The sequence below is a fragment of the Lepisosteus oculatus genome, chromosome 8, assembly GCF_040954835.1.
Source record: "Lepisosteus oculatus isolate fLepOcu1 chromosome 8, fLepOcu1.hap2, whole genome shotgun sequence".
Classification (NCBI taxonomy): domain Eukaryota; kingdom Metazoa; phylum Chordata; class Actinopteri; order Semionotiformes; family Lepisosteidae; genus Lepisosteus; species Lepisosteus oculatus.
The window spans coordinates 26110029-26135308 of record NC_090703.1 but is presented as its reverse complement, the minus strand read 5'-3'; the positions used below and the strand labels follow the sequence as shown (position 1 = coordinate 26135308).

The following is a 25280-nucleotide window of genomic DNA, read 5'->3' as shown; positions in this document are numbered from 1 at the left end:
GTGAAGCTTGGATTTCACTCCTGGCAGCTGACACTGCAACCAGAGAAGTGCCACTTCAAAGACTGATGTCTACAAAGTCACTGAACAGAGCAAGCAGCAAAAACCACCTAAACACCATTAGCAGTTAAATTTAAAGGTTTCAGTTAAGAGCCAAGGCATGCCAATACAGATAAAAAGGGATGTTTTCTGAAGACAAGCAGCACAGTTTTAATTATTTGATTCTCAGACAGTGATGCAATATTTTTCTTAATGGTATAATGGTATCTTAAAGGCAGGAAAGAGAATTAAGAGGAAGAAGTGGGCAGCTGATGAGATAGACTGCTCAACTGCCAGCACTCACCAGAGGAATGTCCCGTGCTTTCTCGATGCGAACAATTTTCACGGTCTCCCCGCCATATTGTGTCAGTGTCTCATAGAGTCCATCCTGGGGGCCAGCTGGCTCTGGCTGCAACTCCTGTTCGGCCACCTGGTCATGAGCTTGCATCAGAGCCTGAGGAAGAAAGTGTCAGGGGCCAGCATGGGCCAGATGAAGCCTTTGAGATCTTCTGGGTGTTTTTCTCACAGATGCCTGCAAGGAGATGCACTGCACAGAAGGCTGAGTCATTGCAAGGTTTACCAACTGACATTATGGTTTAGAACAGTGGCTCTTAAACTTTTTCGATGACGGAACACTTTTCTGTCTAAGCTAATATTGTGGATCCCCAGCAACATTTTTTTCTTTTCAGGATTAGCTATGGCAGTGTTCTGCAAAAAGCATTCTAGGACTGCTATCCAGAGGCAATTTAGCTAATTATTAAGGAGAAAACTATCAATTGCAAGCACCACATGAAGCCATTGAGTTTATTTCAGTAATTTATTAATGTCTTATTGTCTACGATTAGCACCCCCTAGAGTTCAATAAAGCTTAATCACTGAAATAGTGTTTGAGAATAAAAAAATTGACATTTTAACCGCTGGTTCAACCAAGTTAGGGTTTTCTTCTGGTATAAAACTTTTATTTTTTTACATTGTTAGCAAAGGGAAAGAAAACACATAGATTTATAGAACCAGACGAGGTGCAAATAGGAAAAGAGTTGGTAGCAAAATGAGCAAAATAAACCACAGTGAGACAACAATACACAAGATTTTTTTTTAAAAAAAGTACTGATAATTTTTAATCAACACTGACTTCAAACCAGCAGAAACAGAACAATCTCAGTGCGTTGACTGAGTTTGTCTCTTACGTCTACAATTTTTTATGTTTGGAGTATGGATATGAGTTGCAGTCTCCTGTTCAGCTCTGCATCTAATCTGTTGCGATACTTTGTTTTTGTGGAAACATACGACGAAAATCCAGCTTCACACAGGTAGATGGTCGCAAACAGAAGAACAATTATGGATACTGGATAATACTGGATATTCGTTTCTGCCAACTGCAGTTCATTAAAAGCTGTTTGTAAGGAAGAGTCAATTCTTCTCATATTCTTGCGACGTGAAGTCTCAAGGTTTCCCTGAAACTATGAATGAATTTTTAACCCAGGAGTAATTATGCAGTTTTTCATCCTGCTCATTTGGAAAGTACTGCATGACAGACTCACGTAGGTTGTTTAAATGTTGGACGATTTTTACAGTGAGTTCATCAAGCACTTGGGTGTCCTCATCAAGCTCTTCACAAACTTTTCAGTGTTGCAAAACAATCAATCTCGTTCCGTTGTATGCTGCTTCTTGAAGGCATGAATTTTGTCACTGGCTTTGAATACTGTCGTGTGTTTCCCTTGCAATGCCAGATTAACTTAATTAATTTTTGTAAATATGTCCACTAGGTAAGCCAATCTGAGCAGCCAATCCCCATCATTCATTCACTCCCTCATTTCAAAGGTGTTGTCTATTAAGAAAGCACACATTTCAGACCGCAGTTCAAACAGTTGTATTAGTACCCTTCTGCAAGACAGCCATCGAACCTCTATGTGCAGCAGCAAGGATGTGTGTATGCTTCCCATGTCATCACAGAGGATTTTAAACAGCCTCGTATTCAGTTGTCAGGATTTTAAGTTTATCATTTTTACGGCTTCTTCGAGGACATTTTTAAGAACAAGTGGCATTTTCTTCATAGCAAGTGCATGTATTGCAATGTATTGAATATTTCAACCCTGGTTGTATTAGTCGGTAATGGTTCACAAAAAAGAAGGTCCTCAATTCATATGCTTATCTGTGAACGGGACAGAGTTCTGTTGACGTTATGGAGGCCACGCGTTAACAGCAGATTTATATCATTTCTTATAAAGCTTTTATAAAACATTTTAATATGTATAACTTTTGCCCCACCGCCTTGTGGTTGCAGTCATTTCTAAGCGGTTTTTCTACCAAGTAACACGCTATTTTTGAGATTGTCCGGATGGCAAAATGGCAAATTTTTAATCTCCAAATGAGATAGAAGAGCAGATGGAAAAAGACATTTCATCAACAGCTTTGAGGTACCTTCTGGCTCTAGCAGCGAAAGTACAGACATTTATTCAGAGAGTGAATTTGAAGATGATGTTTCTGAAGATATGTCTACCTTTTCTGACTCTTGGAGCCATGCAAAGCATTCATAACTCACATTTTTTATTGATAGCAAATTTTTATTTTTATTCCCCTGCCAGAGGTTCCATGGAACACAGTTTGAGAACCACTGGTTTAGAAGAATACAAGTGCTGTGCTGGAGACTTTTAATATTATGATAATCTGAATAGGAAACAAACGGTGTAAGCAAAGATGAAAATCACTGTCGTGCAAATGATTTAGTCATCTTGCATTGTTCTACTATTATGCCTCAATGTTTTACTTTCTAGGTTACAGGAACAATCTACGGTGATCTACTAAAGGATCAAAAATTTTGTTTTGTGATAACCGTTAATCCTGACTTTTCATACTAGTAAAGGTAGCTTTATAACTTTCTGAATGTTTGACACGAGAAACAACTGACTAGGGCTAGGTCACATTTGATTGGTAACTCTGATATACAGTATTATCTGCTATAATAGATAATATCAGCAGCCACATCACCCTGCAACTCACAACTGGCAGCCCACTGAACGGGAAACCTCCTAAAAACTAAGGTTGCTGCTGGAAGAGGTGTTATTGGGGCCAGCAGGGGGGGCTCACCCTGCAGCCTATGCTGGTCCTAATGCCCCAGTATGGAGATGGGGACACTATACTGTAAAAAGGTGCCATCCTTAGGATGAGACATAAAACTGAGGTCCTGACTCGCTGTGGTCATTAAAAATCCCAGACCATTTCACGAAAAGTGTAGGGGTGTAACCCCAACATCCTGGACAAATTTCCAATTGGCCCTTGTCAATCATGGCCTCCTAATAATCCCCATCTATGAATTTGCTTCATTACTCTGTTCTCCTCCCCACTAATAACTGATGTGTGGTGAGCGTTCTGGCACACTATGGCTGCCACTGCATCATCCAGGTGGGTCCTGCACATTGGTGGTGGTGGAGGGGAAATACCTGTAAAGAGCTTTGAGTGAAGTGTCCAGAAAAGCACTATATAAGTGTAAGCAATTATAACATTTCAACAGATTAGGTTCTGATTAATGCATATTTAAGATTGCTAAAGGAAAAATGCTGTTTCTTCCCACCTAAAACAAGTTATATTAATAGTCACAGTTGTTGTAACAGAAAACACCAGTGAGGCTTTGAGCAAATTTTTCATGCTCATGATACACATCTTATTTTGTAAGTCCAACTCCTGACTATCAAAGTTGTCTAAAATCTTTGCACAACTGTGTATATAAATCTATAGAGAACCATCTGTCCCTAAGCAAAAATAGTCTTAATATAAAACTCAAAACACAGTTTATGTTTAGTTTATAAAATAAACATAGGCAGCTGCACAGCACTATAAACTTGAATTTAATAAAAACTGTCATTTATATGAAACAGTCCTGAGAAAAACTATTCTGTACTCCCTCTGTGAGGTCACTACATCCACTACCAGACCCCTACCCAAAAGGCGGGCTTGACCAATAGGAAAAAGAAGTCATGTCCAAAGCAACCTGCCCACTGGTGACAAAGCTAACAACTCAAGTCAACACTCCAAGGCCATTGCAACCACACTGAAGAAATGGTCACATAACATATCCCACTCTTTACAGGCAAGCACTTCTAATTGCTTGCCTAGGTTTCTTAGGAGCTTAAAGACTTGCAAGTAATACCACTAACTGGTCAAATATCTAGAATGTCTTCTTTATATGAAATCCATAAAAATGAGAGACGGTTTTCCTTAGTTTGCTACTTAAAACTTAATCACTCAAGAAAACTTTAACCAGTAAAATTAAAATTTTTAAAACTAGCTTTCTACAAGTCAGCTGTACAGAATTTCACAGATGGATACATGATAGAATGATTAGAAGAATATCACAGGCAACTCATGAATTGGACCTTGGACTTTGTTCTAAGCGCTGGGCTGAGGATCCCGTACGTACTCAAGAATTCTGCAACGACCAATGTGAATGCTCCGCTTGATCAAGTCACACTCAGTCACACTCTGTGCATAGAGACTTTCTACTAGTCAGCTGGACTGCTGGTAGACCCCTCGGAGCAACTACTGCCCTGCGCGCCGCAGTTAGATTCCTCCGCCTGTCCTACTCCGAGCTGCACCTCGATTGGTTGGCCGGTAGCCAGAGGACACCTAGACGGACACCTAATTGGCCGACCGCTGGAACAGAGGTTGCAACAGAGCCTGTCATCTGGTTTGGTGTTCGTGCCGGGAAATCCGAATCCCTACAGTGGATAAGTAAACCCCATGTTCTACATTGCGTCTCGAGAATTTAATTGTTACCTCAACACAAGTTGTTATCAATTTAATGAATGTGTAATGTATTTACTTCCGAGTCTAGTAGTAGTAATAATAATAATAATAATAATAATAATAATAATATCTTACACGTATATAGCACTTTTCTGGACACTCCACTCAAAGCGCTTTACAGGTAATGGGGACTCACCTCCACCACCACCAATGTGCAGCATCCACCTGGATGATGCGACGGCAGCCATAGTGCACCAGAACGCTCACCACACATCAGCTATCAGTGGGGCATTAGGACACACATGGACCGCGGGGTGAGCGCCCCCTGCTGGCCCCACTAACACGTCTTCCAGTGTAACAGTGGGTAATAACACTGAGTAGTGATTTGGTATAGCCGAACGATATATTGAAATATATTCTCTGTTGTGCATCTCTTTGTGTTTGCATCTCTTCGAGATTATATACCTTGTATATTGATAACCCTCGCAGTAACATCTACCCCCTGTATCCAGGCAGACTGGTATATGTTTGGTGCACAATTTATGTTTAATAAATGTATCTCGTGTATTGAATCCGTGTGTGTGCGTTGTTAGTTGTTCTGATTTTCTAAAAGCCACAATGAACCACCTCGTGATTACTGCTACAATTAATAATTGTCTCAGTAAAATTATAAAACCACTACATTTATTGGCGTCCTTGGGTGGGCCATTTTAGAATGAAATGAGAATCAGTCGCACAGAATAACTGAGGCTGCTGTGAGTTCAATTTCAGCACAGCACCGTGGCTTCTATATATGAATACCAGGTGTGCTGATAACTTCGAAAAAAAGTCCCCCTGCTTCTAGCATCTAGTGTAACGCGTGCTGATTGGAAATCAATCTGCTCGGGTGTTTAGATTCCACACTGTGGTGTGTAAAAAAAAGGGTAATACTCTTAAAGTTTCTCCGACGCAATGACAATGGCTGCTAAAACGTCTGAAATGGAGTCGCTTAAAGCTACTACTTCTAGCGATGACAATCCTGGTTACTGGAGTGGTATCGAAAAGTTTAACTTTGATGATATTGAGAAGCTGAAATTAGATTTGGTAGCTAAGGTAGCAAACCAGCTTAACACAGGAGGTTCTGTGAACGCAGTACATGTCCTATCTAGTTTCGCCTTAAATCTAACTCAACAGCTTGAACTGTCTTTGTCCAAGCTGACAAAGTTTCAAAATCTTCAGGGAAAGCTAGAAAGGTATAAGGCAGAACGAGTTGATTTGTGGGATATAATCAAAGAAAAGAGAGTGGAAAATGAGAAAAGTGAAGTCCGGCTCAAGGAAGTTTTAGGTAAATTAGATGACCTGTCTGCTAGAGAAACTGCAGCTGAGGTAGCTAGAAGAGACCTGGAAGCATCTCTCCTAGCTACATGAGCTCAGCCAGGAAAGGCAAAAGGAGATTGTGGTCGGCACTGGGGGGAATTGCCGAGTCCTGCGCAAGACGCAAGGCCGATTCAATCCAGGCATAGACCCCCGGTCCTGATCACGTCTGTCTCCCTGCCCGCGGAGAAGTCGTAAAAATTAATCTCCACTTCCTGAGACAGCTAGCAAAAGATGTAGAAAGGTTTGACCCATCAGTGTCAAGGAATAATGTGGAAACCTACATTGATGAGCTGAAATACACTTTGCAGTTTATCCCCGAAGCAACAGAACAGGAAAAGGCTATGTTACTAAGGAAAACTTCCAGCCGAGCGTTCCACGAGTGGATGTCTAGACAAGGACTGGAGGTCTGTAATAGCTTTGAGGAGCTGTGTCAGTCAATGATCGAAGAATTTTCGGCTTTTATCGATCCCGTATCTGCAGTGGCCGCTGCGCATCATATTAAGCACGAAAAAGCTGAAGCCCCTCGCGAATATTATGAGAGGCTTAGGTACACTTATTTTGCAGGGCGGAATGAAGAGAGTTGCGAAGAGAATGTGAATTTCAAAGGTTTATTCATTGCTAATCTGCATCCCTCCGTCAGGAAAATGATTGTGGTGCATGCTGATGCAAAAGCAATGAAAATGGCTGACATTAGAAGGTTGGCTCAGAAAGCCTGGAGAGCTGAAGTCTCTGCTTCATCAGAGTGCATTCCTGCGAAAACGGCAGTGTTCGCCACTAAACCAGCAGGGTTGACGACTCGCCTCGGCTCGAGGGAGCTGAGGTTCCAGAGCCCGCTAAGCCCCGGCGCAAAATAGGCAGGCAGGACCGCACTAAGTGTCAGAGCCGCCGTGAGCGCTCCGGGGAAGGCAAGGGCTCAGGCAGAGCCTATCATAAGGCTGGACGAAGGGAGTTGACTGCAGTCCGCCTGGCCAGGCTTGAACAAGCTTTACTTGAGAGATCAGGACAGGGTAAACCTTCCGCACAGACTGCCGGAAGCGTGAATGAGCTGAGGGGGACCACGCCCCTCCTCACTGGAGGAGGTGGGGATCCGCCCCAAGCCCCTCCCTCAGTCTATCTGATTGGGTGGGAGGGTTCCTGCCTGGAGGAAGGCTGCGACTCTGAGTTGGGCGTTGACCCCGCCCCTGAAGTCAAAGAAAAGGCAGGCTTCCAACAATTCTTAGGGAATCTCAGCCAGAAAGGCAGAGCAATGCGTATTTATATCAAGGTTTCTCTGGAAAACGTCTTAGATAGAGAAGCACTTATTGACACTGGAGCTGAAATTAGTTTGATGTCAGCCGATTTACTCAGTGAACTCAAACGAGAAGCGAAAGGAAAAGGCATCAGACTTAAGGTAGAACCGTGTGAAATAGATATTTCCAGCTATACCCAGGATCACGCCAGGATCACACACCGAGCGTGGGTGGCACTTAGGTTCGGGCCAATGAACGCAGTGCATCCTGTTTACATCTCTAGGTTTAAAACAGAGCCACTACTCATTGGCCAAGACCTGCTTGACAAGCTGGAGCCTCTGGTGGACTGCCAGCATGGAAAATTGTGGGCTCAGGTCAAAAACCTTAAACCTGTCGTACAGCAAACCTGTCGTCTGGTCTGTAGAACATTTCTGTAGTTATGTTGGGGGACAAATGATCATCATCGAAACCATCCACCAACCTGTGTCGTTCCTGCAGAGCCAGAAACTGAAAGCATGCAGGGTGTCAAATAGCAGGATTGTGGCATGGATGATGGCCCTACAAGGCTATGAGATAGAGGTACGTTATGCACAGAGCAAGAAAATGTACCTGGGACAGGGCCTGGTTTTGGGCCAAATGTGTCACGGCTGTGACACTAACATGGAACCTCCAGAAAGTATCCCCGCTGCTGAGCTACCGAACAATCATCAGTACTACGATGAGAACGTGGGCCAGGGCTTACCCATGGTCTATGTTGACGGTTGCTCTTTTCGTCACGAACAGCAGGTGCTGGCAGGGGTAGGAGTAGTCTGGCAAGACAATACTCCCTGTGAGCCGACCTATAAGCTAGGACCAAAGACTAGTCAGTATGCGGAAGTAGCTGGGGTGCTGATCACCCTCCAGCAGACCCTGACACATGGCCTTAAACAGTTTGTCATCTGTAGTGACTCGAACTACGCCTGACACAGCTTCGTGTCCCATCTTCCGTATTGGAAGAGTAATGGCATGAAAAATGCCCGGGGCAAGGAGGAAAAGAACAAAGAGTTGTTCCTGGCCAGTGACAAGCTCACGACCGAGGCTGGAATGAGGGTTTACTGGAGGAAGGTGAAGGGACACTCCCAGGTGAAGGGACCCGACAAAAACAGGGAATGATGAGGCCGACCGGCTGGCCAAGTCTGGCGCCTTGGAGGGTGAACCTTGGCAGTTCCAGCAGGAATGGCTACCCCCAAAAACCATGGCTGAGGTCAAGGTGGTCGCCCCGACGCAAGGCTAGACAGGATGGTGGAGCTGACCTTCAATCTGTAGTGCTTAGGTCACAGGGTTTTAACACTGATCTTGCGGAAATGCAGAAACAGGACCCAACGATTGGGCAAATGTATCGGCATATCGCTGACCCAGTGCGTCAACCTCTTTCGGAACAGGTGCTGAGTCAGTCTCCGGAGCTGAAGGACCTGGCAGAGGTGAAAGACAACCTAAAAATTATAAAGGGGTTGTTGGTTTGTGTACCAGTTGCACAAGGTGTCCCAAAGTGGGTAGTTCCCCACTGTCATTGGGGGGTCATGATCCAACATGCTCATGACGAACCCTGTGGGGGTCACCGTGGAATCAAGGCCACGTACGACACTATCCAGCAGGTGGCAGTCTGGCCTCACATGGGGCAAGACATCGCAGCGTATGTAAAGGGGTGTCTGACGTGTAGCCAGTTCCAACTGTCGTGACCCTTGCACCATGCACCACTCCAGGAAAGGGACATGACATTCCCCTGGTCCAATTTACAAATGGATTGGGTGGGTCCACTAGTGAGGTCATCCAAAGGGAACAAATATTTCCTCACTGTTACGTGTGCATTCACAAAATGGATTGAGTGCCTCCCAGCACTCAACAGCATGGCAGAGACAACTGCAGTGCTTTTGGTAAACCATGCATTCAGTCGATGGGGACTCCCCCTGACTGTGGACTCGGATCGGGGAACCCATTTCACAGCTACGGTAATGGCAACCCTGTGGAATATGCTTGGGGTCAAGGCCCAGTTGCATATCTCCTACCACCCTCAATCCTCGGGCCAGGCAGAAAGGGCAAACCGAATGGTGGTTAGTATGCTCAAAAAGTTTGTCTCCACCAGCAGTAGGGACTGGGACATTAAACTGCCCCTGGTTTTGATGGCCATTTGAGCTACACCGCATTGCTCTACGGGGGTCCTGCCTTTTGAGATGATGACAGGTCAGAAGATGACTCTTCCCCTACACTGTCTCTATGGGGTGGAGGACCTGAGCACTACGGGGGCTGCTACGGCCCATCAGTATGTGTCAGACCTGAGAGCACATCTGCAGGCAACCTTTGCTTTTGCCCAGAACAATCTGGGAAGGAGTGCAGAGGGTAGGAAAGTATACTATGACCGAAAGGCAGTTAACCAGGAACTCCAAGTAGGAGACAAGGTCCTGTACTTCCAATTTGCCAAACCCACAGGAGTGGCCCGGAAGTTCTTACCTAGTTCTGAAGTTTCGGAAGTTCTGCCTTCCGCATGGACAGGACTACAGAGTCCGGTAAAACCAGGGGTGGGGGAGTGTGCATTTTTATTAACAACGCGTGGTGCAAAAATGTATCTACCATCACGAAACACTGCTCACCTGCTCTGGAATGTTTAATGATCAAGTGCCGCCCCTTCTATCTGCCAAGGGAATTTACAACTGTTATTATCACCGCCGTCTACATCCCCCCTGACGCTAATGGCAAAGAAGCGCTCGAGGTACTGCACACTGCAATTAACAAACAGGAATCTGCACATCCCGATGCAACCTTTATCGTCGCGGGTGACTTAAATCAAACAAATCTCAAATCCGTTCTCCCAAAATACCATCAGCATGTCTCCTTCCCAACGAGAGAAGAAAACACTCTGGACCACGTTTACACCAAGATTCAGAATGCTTACAAAGCAGTCCCCCTCCCCCACTGTGGAAGCTCAGACCACATCACTCTGTTTCTCCTCCCGGCATTCACTGGCTGCACAGGCAAGTGAAACCAGTGGTCAGAACAATGAAAGTGTGGCCTGAAGGAGCTGAATCAATCCTGCAGGACTGTTTTGAATGCACTGACTGGAGTGTGTTTAAAGAGGCTGCCACACAGGGATCATACACCGACATACAGGAATATGCATCATCAGTCACGAGCTACATCAGGAAATGTGCTGACGATGTCACACTCACAAAAGAAATAAGAACTTTTCCTAACCAGAAACCATGGATGAACAGTGAGGTTCACATCCTAATCAAAGCAAGGGATGCAGTATTCAAATCAGGCAATAAATCAGAACTAAGGGCAGCCAGGATCAATCTAAACAATGGTATTAAACATGCAAAAAACACACCCAAACAGGAATTAGAGGAACACTTCACCACTAATGACCCAAGGCGCATGTGGCAAGGTATACAGGCCCTCACAGACTACAAGAGGAAGAACATCCGTGCACCTGCCCATGATGCCTCCCTGCCTAACGAGCTCAACACTTTCTATGCTCGGTTTGAAGCCAGCAACACAGAACCAGCCATCAGAACTGCACCCTCCGCAGCTGACCAGCTGCTCTCATTGTCTGCAGATGAGGTAAGGAGATCCCTGCAAAAAGTGAACACACGCAAGGCTGCAGGACCCGACGGCATACCCAGTCGCGTCCTCAGAACCTGCGCCAATCAACTGGCAGGTGTATTCACAGACATTTTCAACATGTCTCTGGCCCAAGCCGTAGTCCCCACCTGCTTCAAGACAACCACCATCATCCCAATACCGAAGAAAACCACAGTGACATGTCTTAATGACTACCGACCGGTGGCACTAACACCTGTCATCATGAAGTACTCGAGAGGCTGGTCATGAAGCACATTAAGGACACCATTCCAAACACACCCATACCAATTTGCCTACCGGCCCAACAGATCCACAGATGACGCAATCTCCATTGCCATACACACTGCCCTATCTCATCTGGATAAAAAGAACACATATGCAAAACTACTATTCATCAACTTCAGCTCAGCTTTTAACACTATCATTGCAGAGAAACTAGTCAAGAAACATGCACTGGTTCTCAACACCACCCTCTGCAACTGGATTTGGGACTTTCTGACAGGCAGACCTCAGGCTGTCAGGCTTGGAAATCACACCTCTGGCACACTAACTATGAACACTGGGGTCCCCCAGGGGTGTGTGCTTAGTCCATTACTCTACTCCCTCTACACCCACCCAGGACACCACAGTTGTAGGTCTGATAACAGACGATGAGAGGGCCTACAGGGAGGAGGTCAATCTCCTTACATCGTGGTGTGAAGACAACAACCTCACCCTCAACGTCAATAAAACCAAGGAACTGATCGTTGATTTCAGGAAACTGCAAAACGGATATGCCCCTATCCACATCAACGGGACTGAAGTGGAAAGAGTCAGTAACTTTAAATTCCTTGGCGTCCATATCACCGAGGACCTCGCATGGTCTCTCAATACCACCTGTCTGATCAAGAAAGCGCAACAGCGCCTGTACTTCCCAAGACGGTTGAATAAGGCTAAGATATGTTCCCAGATCCTCACTAACTACAGATGCACTACAGAAAGCACACTGACAGGTTGCATCACAGTGTGGTATGGCTGACCGCAAAGCCCTACAGCAGGTGGTGAAAACCAGTCCATCACTGGGGTCGCCCTCCCATCTATACAGGACATTTATGACAGATGGTGCTTGAGGAAAGCTCTAAGCATCATCAAAGACCCCACACATCCCAGCTACAGACTGTATGACCCTCTGCCATCTGGAAAACGGTACTGGAGCATTCAGGCCAGGACTACCAGACTCAGAGACAGTTTTTACCCCCACACTATCAAATTATTAAACTCCCAGCCTCTCTCACTCTCACCTATGATCTGAACCTCACACTGCCTTCTTTCTTTCTTACAAAAAACTCACACATTGAAATCTACCTCTACCTTACATGTCAAAAATCTCACTCTCCATACTATATCGTTTTATTTCATTCTGTTGATGCATGTTTTTGCACATCTGATGTTGTTTTGCACGCTGCCTGTTGTCTCTGTCTTTCATTATATAATTGTATTGTTGTTTTTTTTTGTACTACGTATCGTCTGAGAGCTAGCTAAATAGCATTTCGTTATATCATATACATGTATATGAGTTTAACGACAAACTTGAACTTGAGTTGGACAGGACCCTACGAGATTGTCGATAAGGTATCACCGGTAGCTTATCGAATTCGGATCGAAAAGGGAAGACAACCTCTGATCTACAAGTGGGTGCATCGCAACCACATCCAGTTGTATCGCCCACCTCAAATGGCACTGGAGGACACAGAATAGGGTTAAATTCCAAACCTGATCAAAAGGGGGGTGCCCCTTTGTAGCTGCAGATAGTTAGGTACTGTAGTGTAGGTCCTGCTAGTAAAAAATATTCAAAATTATAGTGGAACTGTACCATGTGCCTCATCTGTGTTCCAGAATGGAATCCTAAAACTGCCATGGCTGGTACTGACAGTACTGTGTCAGTCGCTTCGACACAGCCCCTTGAAGTTGTAGAACCTGGTCCTCCTACTGGCATAGTCCTGCAGGACGCTCCCGGATTGTTATTAACAAATTGCAGAACATATACTCAGCGAGTGTATGTACGGCTGGACCCAAGTGATGTGTTTTAGAAGCACATCGACATGAACAGTAGGGTGTCCTATCATGGTAGGCAGTGGGCTAAGGATACTGTACGGCATGCCCAGCTAGACACTATACACATGCTCCACCAGCCGAGGAAGGCGACCGTCACCCAGGAGGAAATGACAGGCCTCAGCCACCCCAAAAGGTACTTGGGGGGGCCGATTGCTGCAGCCTCCGCCGTGGGTTCGCTATTTTCAGTGGGTCTGTTTGCTGCTAACACTGTCACCCTGACCACCCTGAGAAGGCAGGTGTCTGAGTTATGTAATTAAATGCCAGAAATTAGTGACAGGCTGTATCGACAGCAGCAGCGGCTGGAAAGCCTAGGGAAAACCTAACAGGGCACAATTGTAGCAGTAAACCTTCATGCAGCGGTGTTAAATAACACCCGCCACACCGCGGGCAGGATTGTCGACGTGATGCAGTGGGACTATGCTTACATGCAACAGGTCAGAAGGCTAATGCAGGATCTGCTCAGGGAGCTTAGTGCCACAGTAACTAGCCTAGCCATGGGACAAATTCCAACCTACTTGGTTCCGCTTTCCTTAGGAAATAGGTTTCCTGTTGAACCTTCCCATCATGAGTAGCAAGGAGATCTATAGACTCAAGTCTATATGGAACGTTGGCTTCTGGAGGGAGGACATGCATGTGAAGTTAACCACCCCACCGCTCGTAGCTTACCAGGAGGATGATCCGAATTTGTACCTAGTTCCAAACCTGGAACTGTGTATATCAACTTGGGACATCCACTGGGTGTGCCCAAGTAAGCCATTCATAAGGGACACAAATCAGAGGTTTGTGGTATCAGGAAGGGGGCTGCTACTGAAAAGTGTATAGCCACAGTAACGAGCAGAGGGGAGGTTAACGAACCCCAGGTTGAGCAGGTGGGAAAGTAATGGCTGGCCAGCACACCACAGTTAACTGTTACAATAACCTACGACAGACATGATACAGCTACCGAAGTGCAGCTATACAACCAAACGTTTTTTCTACAAGTTCCTGAAGGGGCTATAGTGCATCTCAATGATTTAGCGCTATACCACCTGGAGTCAGAACTATATGAAACAGAACTTCTGTGGACGCTTTCAGAGGACACAGCGTTGATTTGGATGACAGAATCCAAGAGACAGTAAGCCTTGAGGGGGTACAAGTAGTCGAGTTTGTTCTCAACGATAATGATGTACAAACTAAGCTGGTAGGTTCCAGACATGGTTGATGTGGATCCTCTGGGAAGCTGGGAACAGTAAACGTAGTCATATTGACACTGCTGCTGGGTAGCTGGATCATGGCTGGTGGAATGTGTTGGATGCTGTTCTCTTGTATCAAAGCCTTGCGGGGTAGTTTGAATGAGACAAAGGGAGCAATTGTGTATCATCGAAATCGGGTAACCACACCCAAACGTCTGCCTGCTGCAGAGCAATCCAATACTGACAGTGAACTGCCTGATGTCAAAAGTCTAGGGCTAATGATGATGCCCGATACCTCATTTCTATGTACCTTATAACCGAGAGCAGGTATACGCAATGTTCTTTCCAACACTATTTCCTGTACGAATTCTCGAGAGGTAATGTGAATATTGGGTGGTAAAATCCAATGTGTTTCGACAGATGTCACTTAACTCTGTTTTTGTTTTGAAGGCAACAATGCCTCAGGACCTCGTGACCTTCAAAAAGGGGGGATATGTAGCTGCAATGCTTGTTAAGAAGACAGAATTAAGCATTGCTGTGCTTTCCCAAATGAGGCCCCATCTCTCTCTTCATCTCTATGGTGCAGACACAGAGAAGCTATTCATGCAGGCTGATTTAAGGTGTTTTCTTTAGATAAGGGACAGTTTCCAAATGGCGATGCACATAGCTAAGCCTGGCTATCATGATCAATGGTCATCCATTGGTGCCTATCTGTCAAGGAGTCAATGCTAAATGTCAGGAGTAAGTGACTCATATCTCACCTTGATCAATCAATCAGGGATTGGCAGGGTGTGGTAATACCACATGGGTCTCCCATGCCCGCCAAACTCTCAACCAATCAGCACACATCTGTGTCTTGGTCAAAATCTGTCTTGGTAGTACAAGCTCAGGTCAGACCTCTCCTTGGCCATTTTCACGCACCCTCAGAGACAATCACGTGACAACTGGTGTTGTCTGCACTGGGACTTGGACTTTGTTCTAAGCGAGGGGCCGAGGATCCCATACATACTCAAGAATTCTGCAACGACCAGTGTGAATGCTCCGCTTGATCAACGGCAGCCTACAGTTGGACCCTCGTCGACAACCTGAATAGCTTATTCAGAAGCAGCACTGGCCGGGTAACGAACCAGTTTCTTCCCGTGCAAAAGAGTGACTTGCGAGGACCCGCAGTCACATTCTGTGCATAGAGACTTTCTACTAGTCAGTTATCAATTTAATTAATGAGTAATGTATTTACTTCCGAGTCTAGTGTAACAGTGGGTAATAACAATGACTAGCGATTTGGTATAGCCGAACGATATATTGAAATATATTCTCTATTGTGCATCTCTTTGTGTTTGCATCTCTTTGATATTATATACCTTGTATATTGATTACCCTCACAGTATTTTCTGAAAGCCACAACGAACCACCTCGTGATTACTGCTACAATTAATAATTGTCTCAGTAAAATCATAAAACCACTACATAGTCAACAGCATTTTAAAGTATTTTAAGAAGGGATACACTTCTGGGGTGTAAATTCAGAAAGAAGTGATAAGGTTCCAGAAATAGTAGAAACATATCTGCATTAAATTCCTGGTTTTTAGTTTGAAACGGTTAAACTCAAATAAATACAACATCTAAACCTTTTCATGTTGCTTCTTTAAATATTGGTACTCTCTTATCAGTGGTTGGATTCCACAGCACTACATTTTCAGTTTTAAACAATGCATTCAAAACACGTTTTAGCAGATGAAGTCAGTATTCTCACCGTTAAAGTACTTTATGGAAAATTAGGCTAAACTTTTCAAGCAAAAAGAAAATCATAACACATGGAACAATGGTTTGCAAGTGATCTAGCATATTGACAAGCAATTTATAAAACATGAAAAAAAATGTTCTGAATTTTAGTTCTTACTTACATTCTACACTGCCTAACCTTTGACGGTTGAGCTTCTGTACAATGCAGTCTTCTTAATAAACTCCACTATGATGTGCAAAGCACAGAAGTCAGCCCATCACCAACTCCAGCAGTGATGCAAATGTATCGGGGTTGTACTCTCTTAATCTCCTGGCTTCTGCTTACATTGGCAATGGGTTTAGGAATGTCAGGCGACATTGCCTAATTCTTTACATAATTAAAGCAGACAGGTGAAAATTAGTTATGGACATGAAAGTGACCTTACAATTGCCAGTGCAGAAACACAAGAAAATAAGCAAAAGCACGGTTTCCAAGAAAATAAAAATGTGAAAACAGCTGCAAAGATTAATTAAAGGGCTCCCAGAACTCCCATACTACCCAGAAGACTACCACCTCCTCATCTCTCAACTCAGACCCACAAAAAAACCTGCTCATTCTTGATTTCCTACTTGACATGTAAAAAGCTGAAAATACTAAGATTTGCCTTACAGAACTTAACAATGGAATGAGTGTCTATGTTTTACAATAAAAAGATTATTAACAGTACAGTATAATGAACACAGTTCTGTTTAGCCTTGAATGGAACAATCAGTTAAGGCTGCTGGCAAAAATGGTCAATTCTTTATGCTACCACTGATGTATCTTGACTGGTCTTGGTAAGTATTGGGATAGGAGACCTGCAAGGAAAACCATGTTACTGCTGTAAATGGCATTAGTGGACCAGTAGGTAGCACTCTTCCCTCTGGATCAGGTACTGTAGGAGCTGCCATCTTTCAGACAAGACCTTAAAATTAAGGGCCTGTCTACTTGGTCATTAAAGATTGCAATGTTCGTTAAGAATAGGAGTGTTACCCCAGAGTCTTTGGAAAATTCAAATCATATCTGATGTGTACTGGGGCTGCAGATGGGTAATGAGTGATGCTCAAAAGTAAGGGATGATTTAACAACGCTTTAATTAAGCATTGATATGCACTTCTAATATCTAATCTGGAATAATTCACAGTTTGTTCTTGCAGTGTCATGCAAAGCAATGCCTTGCTATGTAGCCCCTATTAGAGCTAATTTGCCATAACTATCTTTGTCCCGACTATTATTTTAATAACTTCACTGGAAGTGCGTTTGCCTGACTGTGATGCACATTTGGGTCACATACTGTAGAAGCAACTAGAGAATACACAGTGCAGGCTGTCATTGTGCATCCTACTACTATATGTGCTTAAGGGAAAAAAGCAATGGAAAGTGGTGTGCAAGCTCACAGACAATGAGAGTGTAGCATGACATGAATGCTTACTGTACAGCCAGAGCCATATGAAATCGCTCATAAAAAAGAAGCGATTACCAGTACAAAAATAAAGCTTTCATATGTTGCCACTTGTAAGAAACAGCACTCTTGAGAACACATCCCCATTGGACCCTTGCTCCTTTCTCTGGACTGTATCCTCCATGCTGATTGAGGCACTGTTATATTTACACACATAGGTCTACTGGAAAATGGCTTTACAGGACAAAGAAGAATACAAAAATAAAAATTACTTGGAAGTCATTTAAGATATCTTCCACATTAAGAGTGAACAAGAAATTGAAGGTGCTGTCTTCATTGAAAAAATGATAAAGAATCCAATTCAAGGATTCTAAGTGTACTTCGAATAGCATTTGCCCTAAAAATTGTCTAAAAATTGAAAAACAAAACTTCCTGAAAGAGAAAAAACACCACTCCATTCAGCACAAATCTGCTCATATTAGATTATCCCTAGAAAAATTTTCAATTCGCTGAGGCATCTCCGTGAGGAACTTCCGGTTGTAACACTGACAAGAGAAAACGCATATAAAGACAACTTTCTTTTCTACTGTCCTCAAAGATAGACCACTTAATCATCAAACTGATGGTTAACCTGAAGATTCCTGTAATACAATTCTGACATGAAAGTGCGCACAGTTGCTGCTCAAGAGCCAGTTTGAAAATGAATGGTTCACTGACAAAACAATACTTCAGCAGTACTGTTCAGCATCAATGCACTACAAACTCTGCTGTAAGAAAATTACCATAAGAATAGCAACCATGAATACATCCAATTACTTCTTTAGTATTCTGCATAAATTATTGCAGACATAAGTAATGACAACATATACCCTAAAGAACCTATCTTTACCTGTTCCAAGGATAAATAAGCAATCAGAACAGTCGAAAAAACTAAGGTAAAAAATAGTAGAAGCAGATAGGTGAAAATACAGGGCGTGCGCATAGTAGTGTAGTGGTTAGCATTGCTGCCTCCTAGTGCAGGGGTCCTGGGGTTTCTTGTAGCCGCACTATCTGACATCGTCAAGTTAAGGTGCTCTCCCTGTGCTCTACAGGTTTTTTTTCCCCACTTCCAAAATACATGCTTACATGCCATTTCATTGAAATGCATCTGACTTTATTAAACTAAAACACGTGCATATTTCAATACATGATTAAATTGTGTATTGTATCGCAAAAAAAACAACAAATCCCCAAAGGGACAATCTAGCTATTTTAGGCCTTTTGCTTTTGTGAGTTTGTGTAGTTCTTTGATACTATACTATAATAGCAAATTTGACCTTGAGGTTTAATGTTTTAACTTATTTCTTTAATTACTGGAGAAATTAAAAAACCTGTTCTTGTTCTCTGAAGAAGTGGGCAACAGAAGCAAAGAAGATCCTCCAGACAGAGACTCTAGACAGAGAGATGTTTGGAGAACAGTGTCACTGAAGACACCGATGAGAGACAATAAGAATACTAGAAGCACCTGAACAACAGCTCCCAAAATCACACAACCCAGAATCTGCAACCAAAACACTGACAGCTGACTGATTATTTTTAGATAATGTGATACTATTCGCACTTAAATAACCTGAAACAACAATTCTTACCTGCACGTGAGGGGAAGTTAACAGTGCATTCAATTCCAGTCCATCCTTTTGCTGGCTTGATCGGAGTATTGCCTGAACCTAAGGAGAAATTTTTACAGGTCACTTTCCAGGTGAAATGGTCTGCCATATACTGCCCATTACATATTTTAACATTACTCACTACCTAAAAAGTTTGATAAAGTGCACTTAATTGACTTATTTTAAAACAAAATTACACTCATTCATTCTAGAAAGTGGTAATTCACCTTCCTAGTGAATTAAGTTGCTTAAGACACAGGGTGCAAACACATACATTTTCACCTACACATACTTTATAGAGCTGCACAATGGAGGGTCTCGGCACTAAGATCCACAACAACATTGGGAAAGAAGAAGTGTGTATAATTCAACAGATTAATTTGGTATTTGATTTGTGCATGCATGACCAGAGGGAGACTACAGGGACCTGAAAGGAGTAAAGTTAGAGCAAACTAAGAGGCAGAAGACATTTGTCAGTACATTACTTCCAAACATTACTTCCTTTACATATGGCTTTCTTGGAAATGCACACACTGAAGACAGAAAGACAATATAGCTCTTGTCAGTATTACTTATTAGAATGAATAAACCTTTTTCCATGCCATGAAAAATACCAACACATTGTAAGGCCACAAACCTCTTCTAGAGCAATTTAGTCACTATTATACTGAAACTGTATGGTCTCTCCTTCACGTGGGAGAGACCAGCAATCTGAATCTTTGTCATACTGTCCTTTCTTGAAAGCAGAATTTTAATCTTGAGAGAAAATGTATTCCCTTTTTAATGGATAAAAACCTAAGTAATGAACATGACCTTTGAAAAGCTTGTCACTCTTACGTTGTGGGATTTGACTTGGCCTACTGTTGAATCAATGTTCATGTTTTTATGAAGAAAAATTACTTCAACCCCCGATTTGTTCACAAAGAGGGGTAATGTCAACTTGACACTGTATGGCTTTTTCAACAAAAAAATAGTTTTACTAATTTTATTAGTAAAATGAAAGTAATTGTAAAAGTGAAATCTGCAAATGTAATAAGAGAACACATCAGTGCTGTAAAGATAAAAATCTTCCTTCTTATCCTTATTTAAATATAGCTTAGGAACTTCACAATTGGAGCAAAAAAGTAGTTCTACAAGCTACAAGATGGTTTGGACAATATGGACACCCCACATTTTCCACATCACTTGATGTCTAGATTATTCTAAGGTAACATGGCTTTAGAGTCAGTACAGAGGTGTTTAAGCTGAACAGAAGTGACCAGCCTGCACAAATCCCTTGACAAACCAGGTCAGATAGGCTCAGAGAGTGATGATCTCTGCATGACAAAACAGACTCTGATAATTATAGGGCTCTTGAAACTAAGCATATAAAGATGGTTTTGCATATAGATTTGCATTCATGACATACAGTACCCTCTCAGTTCAGCCTACTCATCTCTCATGGGAATTCCAGTTCTCAAAGATCATTCCTGAGCAGCAGGGTCCCACACATTCAATTAAGTAGCAGCCTGGGAGTCTCAGGAATGCTGCCATATTCATTCCCAGTTTTATTCAGCAACTCCTTTCTTCTGGAAGCCTTCTTCCAGCACTGAATGGACTCAACTGATATTTCGGACACAATCCAGCCAGTTGCCAGCCAAAAAAGTCGGTTCTACAAATTTATAAATTTCTTAAAAGAGATCGGATCACATTACTGGACATATCCAATTGCTTGCATTAGGAATTTTTCTTTTCGCATACCCCAGCTTGCTCTCCATGAGACACACAGACAGAGAGAGAGAAGCCTGGGGTCAGAGCGCAGGGTCAGCCATTTATACGGCGCCCCTGGAGCAGCTGGGTTTAAGGGCCTTGCTCAGGGGCCCAATGGAGTAGGATTCCTCTGCCGGCCACAAGATTTGAACCGGCAACCTTACAACCACAGGCGCAGATCTTTAGCCACAGTGCCACCGCTCCAGCTTAAATTGACTTTGCTTTTTACATTCACCAAGGGTGGGGCAAACTTAACTGATTAAAAAGCTCCATCTTTAATAACCAGAGTCCGAAAGTATTACAATATGTATCTTTATAGCAGGTGGTGTACAGCTTTTTAGTATAGATTACACTTTTCTAAAATGTATTTAAAAAATAAAACGATTACAATCTATTCTTTCCACGTTTGATCCCAAGATCCCAAGAAAAATAAATCTAAATGGGGAGAAAGCTATGCTGAAAGTTTAAGATACTTAGAAGATAAAAATATCAATTTATGTTGCATTTGTCTGATTGTGAATAAAAAAACACATATTTAAACAAACGTTTGCGATTTAAATCAAAACGTGATTTAAATCAATATAAATGTTTATATTGTAACGCATAGGTGACTATTCATTGTTATTAAAATGACTTAAATTCGATCATGTTGTGATATTTAGAAATATAAAAGTCAATTAATTGTCCATAATATTGCTATTTTATTTTTTCAAAGAAATGTCGCAGTACACGAATATAATCATATCCTTATTAATTTCTTTAGATACGCAATTCCATATTATATTAGCAGAAAAGCTTAAAACTACCACTTTTTTCCACGCTATTTCACATGTTAGTTAAAGACTTCGATGCTTAAAATGTTTAGGAAGAACTGGAATACCGGTGTGTATTTTTTCTTTAAAGTATCGATTCCTGGAATCTGACTGGCTGACACCCTTCTGAAGTGGTTCCATAATATCTGGTATACGGAAAAGAAACCGTTGATAAAAAAGCCTGGATTCTCATGTATCTGATACAAGTATCTTTTAATACAGTCTTTAATGTGCTCTTGAGGATCCTTGTGATATTTTGAGCTCTGGTTGAATGATAAGTGTCGCAGTTTAAATGATTTTCGTAGTTAGAAATTATGAAACGATCTGTTAAAAGCAAGGGAGTTTTTATGTCCGTTGCAGTAAAAGAAAATGCCTGACAAAGTAGGGCTTGGACAGATTCCAAGTGCTTGTACAAATGTGCTAAAGAAATTATACTTTTAGTTTACAGCTTGTCCAAAGTCATTCATTATTAATTCTATTAGTAATATCTTCGGTAAAGGCTTTGATGCATAAATATTTCTGATAAAGGTAGGTTGTGTACTTTTGTCCAACTGAGCAATCTTGCTTTCATAAAATATACCAACTTTCTAATGACTCATTATTAACATGCTGTAATACAGAGTTTAAATTTAAAAGCTCAAATGCAGTACATGAGAGGTTAAGCTTTATTGGCTCCCCCTGGCGGTTTTACAAGGTGATGCCGGATACTTTCCAGCATGACGTCAAATGACGCGATTTACCCCGTGATACTGCGTGATACTGCGACACGCCCACTGGGGTATACCGCGAAATACCCCACCCATTTTGAATGGCTGCATCTGTACGTACCATTTCTCTCAAGAACAGATAGAACAAATTTAAAAACATGGTAAAATGTGAAACGAATTAACTGAAAAACAGTAAGATTATAAAATTTCTAGAGGAAGTAATTAAACCAAATCAAAAGAGCACTGCTTGCCATACATCTTGGGCATGACACAAAACTAAAAACAAATCAATTAACTTTTAAACAATTAAAGAGGAGCCACAAAGCTATTTTTACATTTTGGGGTTATAATGAATCAGTAAGGATGAGTGCATTTTAAACAATGAAACTTCCAAGTACACGGTAATGTGTACAACCTCCAATTTACATCACAAAAGAGAGTAAGTTTAAGTGTCATATATAATTATACTCCGTTAAGCACCTGAGCAAAGCCCTTAACCCCAACTGCTCCAGGGGCACTGTATAAATGGCTGACCCTGCGCTCTGACCCCAAGCTTCTCTCCCTGTCTGTGTGTCTCATGAAGAGGAAATTAGGGTATGCTAAAAGACAATTTCCTAATACAAGAAATTGTATATGGCCAATAAAGTGATCTTAAAAAAAAAAAACCCTGAAAAAACAGTGGTTTGCCCTTAGTTTTGTATCTACTAGGATACAACCTAGTTTGTACATTTGTTTGGAAGGTATGCAGGTAATGGACAGTGGGATAGTGAGGTAACAGATAACATTATCATTTTGTATTGGTAGACACTGGCAAATAAAGTAGAACTCAATATGTGATACGTGAGGGCTGAATGTTAAGTAATATAAAGCAGTAACATTGTAATTGCATATATAAAATGTTTCAATTTAAAATGTATACTAAAAAGACCCCAGTTACCATTATTTTAATTAATAGTGCAATTCTGACTCTCAAAGCAGTTTTCTATTTAGAATCCAAACCTGAACACTCACTTGAGAATTGGAAATATTTGTCCTTTGCAGTTTTCCCGAGATTAAAAAGGTTAACATTTTTTGCTGTTCTTCTCAACAACTTTCTTCAAGCATGATGGCTTCAAGGTTACTGAATAAGGAAAACTTGTAAATTTTGTGATCTTGGGAGCTACAGTTGGCATTCACCACCTGTGACTTTAATTGCACTGAACAGCCAAAGCTATGTGCATGGACTATTTCCAAACAAGTTACAGGATTTTCTTTTTCTGTCCTCAGTGAAATAATCCTGGCTTTCCTCCACCCTGACACCTGCAAGGAGATTTTCTTATTTAACAGATTTACTAAGAATGATCCTTTAAGACAGTTGAACTTAGTACAGATGAAGGCTCAAAGTAAAGCAATTATTAACCATTTAGAAATGTAAAAGATTCCCAAAGAGATTATTTCTGAAGGACATGTTTGCTTCACCTCACCCTGTTGTTTTGTGAAAAAGGTAATATACACAAGGATCCGAACTGCAAAGTCTAAAACATTTAAACTGTCTAAAAGGGACTTTATAATAAGCTTCCTGAACTATGTGTGAGATACTTTATTTTAAAGTTTCTTGCTTTGTAGTACTTTGGGGTGCTAGGTCATTAGAGATAGAGTTATTGTTAATATGAGCATGAAAAAAATAATTAATAAGAGGACAAACAGTGGGATTTCATGGGTTTACCTCTGGACATCTTGGACTATGATGGGAAGAAGTACACCCTTGTGATCAAGCTACATATGCATCCCTCTGTTCTAATTACTGATGAAATCTCTAAACAAGTACTTCATCTTGAACCAAAACAATGAGGACACAGAACATGGACGACTGAGCAAGTGCTGCCATTTTAAATTTGCTTACTTCTCTCACTTTGTTGTTACTTCCTCCCGCTTCCCTTCTATACTAATTAAGATAAAATTCTCTTTGTTAGCTTACTGTAGCAAATAAATAGGAGGCTTAATTGAAGGACAGCAAAACAGAAGTAAAAACATATCAGTGTGAACAGAAATTAAAGGAATGAAGGAGCTGAAAGTGAAAACAATAAAAGGAAAATAATTCCAGTTACAGTACACAGATGAATTCATTTGAGGGCTGACCAGATGCAATTACACAAACTATACTAATGAAGAAAAGCAATTACAATAACATGTCTGGCTGTGAAAATATAAAGAAGGTGTTGAACTCTAGTCAGACCCTGTTGTTAATAGACTACAAAACTGCTGTGTAATAGGAGCTTTATTCATTTCAGTGACATAATCTGACAGCTTCTCAATGAAATACTTTTTTGTGCTGAAGATGGTAACATTAAAATGCCATTCACATTTTTGTTCTTTTTAAACACACCACTAATGCTCATAAAAACAAAAATGCATCTTGTGCATGCATTTCTGTTAGTAATTTAATCAATAAGCAACATTTCTCACCATCTACCCTGTTAAGCAGCTTTGGGATAATTGATGATTGATGACCCTTGATGTTTTTTGCAATCTGTGATTCAGTTTTTTGCCGATTCAAGATTCTCTAATGCAGAGATTTTTAAACATTTGAGGCCTTTGAAAATTCTATATATTTTAGTATTTAAAGACCAGTAAATAAATGAGGTCTTTTTATAACACACATTGGTCACAGCATAAACTAAAAGAGTGATGCAACCGTCACTGACAAAAGTGCAAACTCATAGGTTCCTAGCAAGTCATAAGGGAAGCTGCTGGATATTAAATTAAATAACACATTCAGCCAACTATGTCACTAAAGACCCAATCCAGACTCGCAGTGACAATATCTATACTAATTGTTTTGTATTTTTCAGAGAATTATTCACAACAAGTTGGTCACAGAGTTTTTTATAGAAAGATGCACATCAGCTGTTATGTACAGAGATAGCAGACCATTTGGGACACGGTAGAGAAAAGCAAAGACTCATTGTGGATTC

General features: G+C 41.8%; 1 protein-coding gene across 4 annotated transcripts in view; it reads right to left on the bottom strand.

The window, feature by feature from the left end:
- Positions 1–25280, bottom strand: part of pals1a (protein associated with LIN7 1, MAGUK p55 family member a) — a 79352-nt gene that overhangs the window by 13899 nt on the left and 40173 nt on the right. For all 4 annotated transcript variants that reach the window (XM_015351178.2, XM_006632686.3, XM_015351180.2 and 1 more), the window contains 2 exons: positions 19041–19118; positions 341–490 (listed from right to left, as the gene is read on the bottom strand). In XM_015351178.2, coding sequence (XP_015206664.1) covers positions 341–490; positions 19041–19118 — 228 coding nt within the window. The remainder of the gene's footprint in view (positions 1–340; positions 491–19040; positions 19119–25280) is intronic.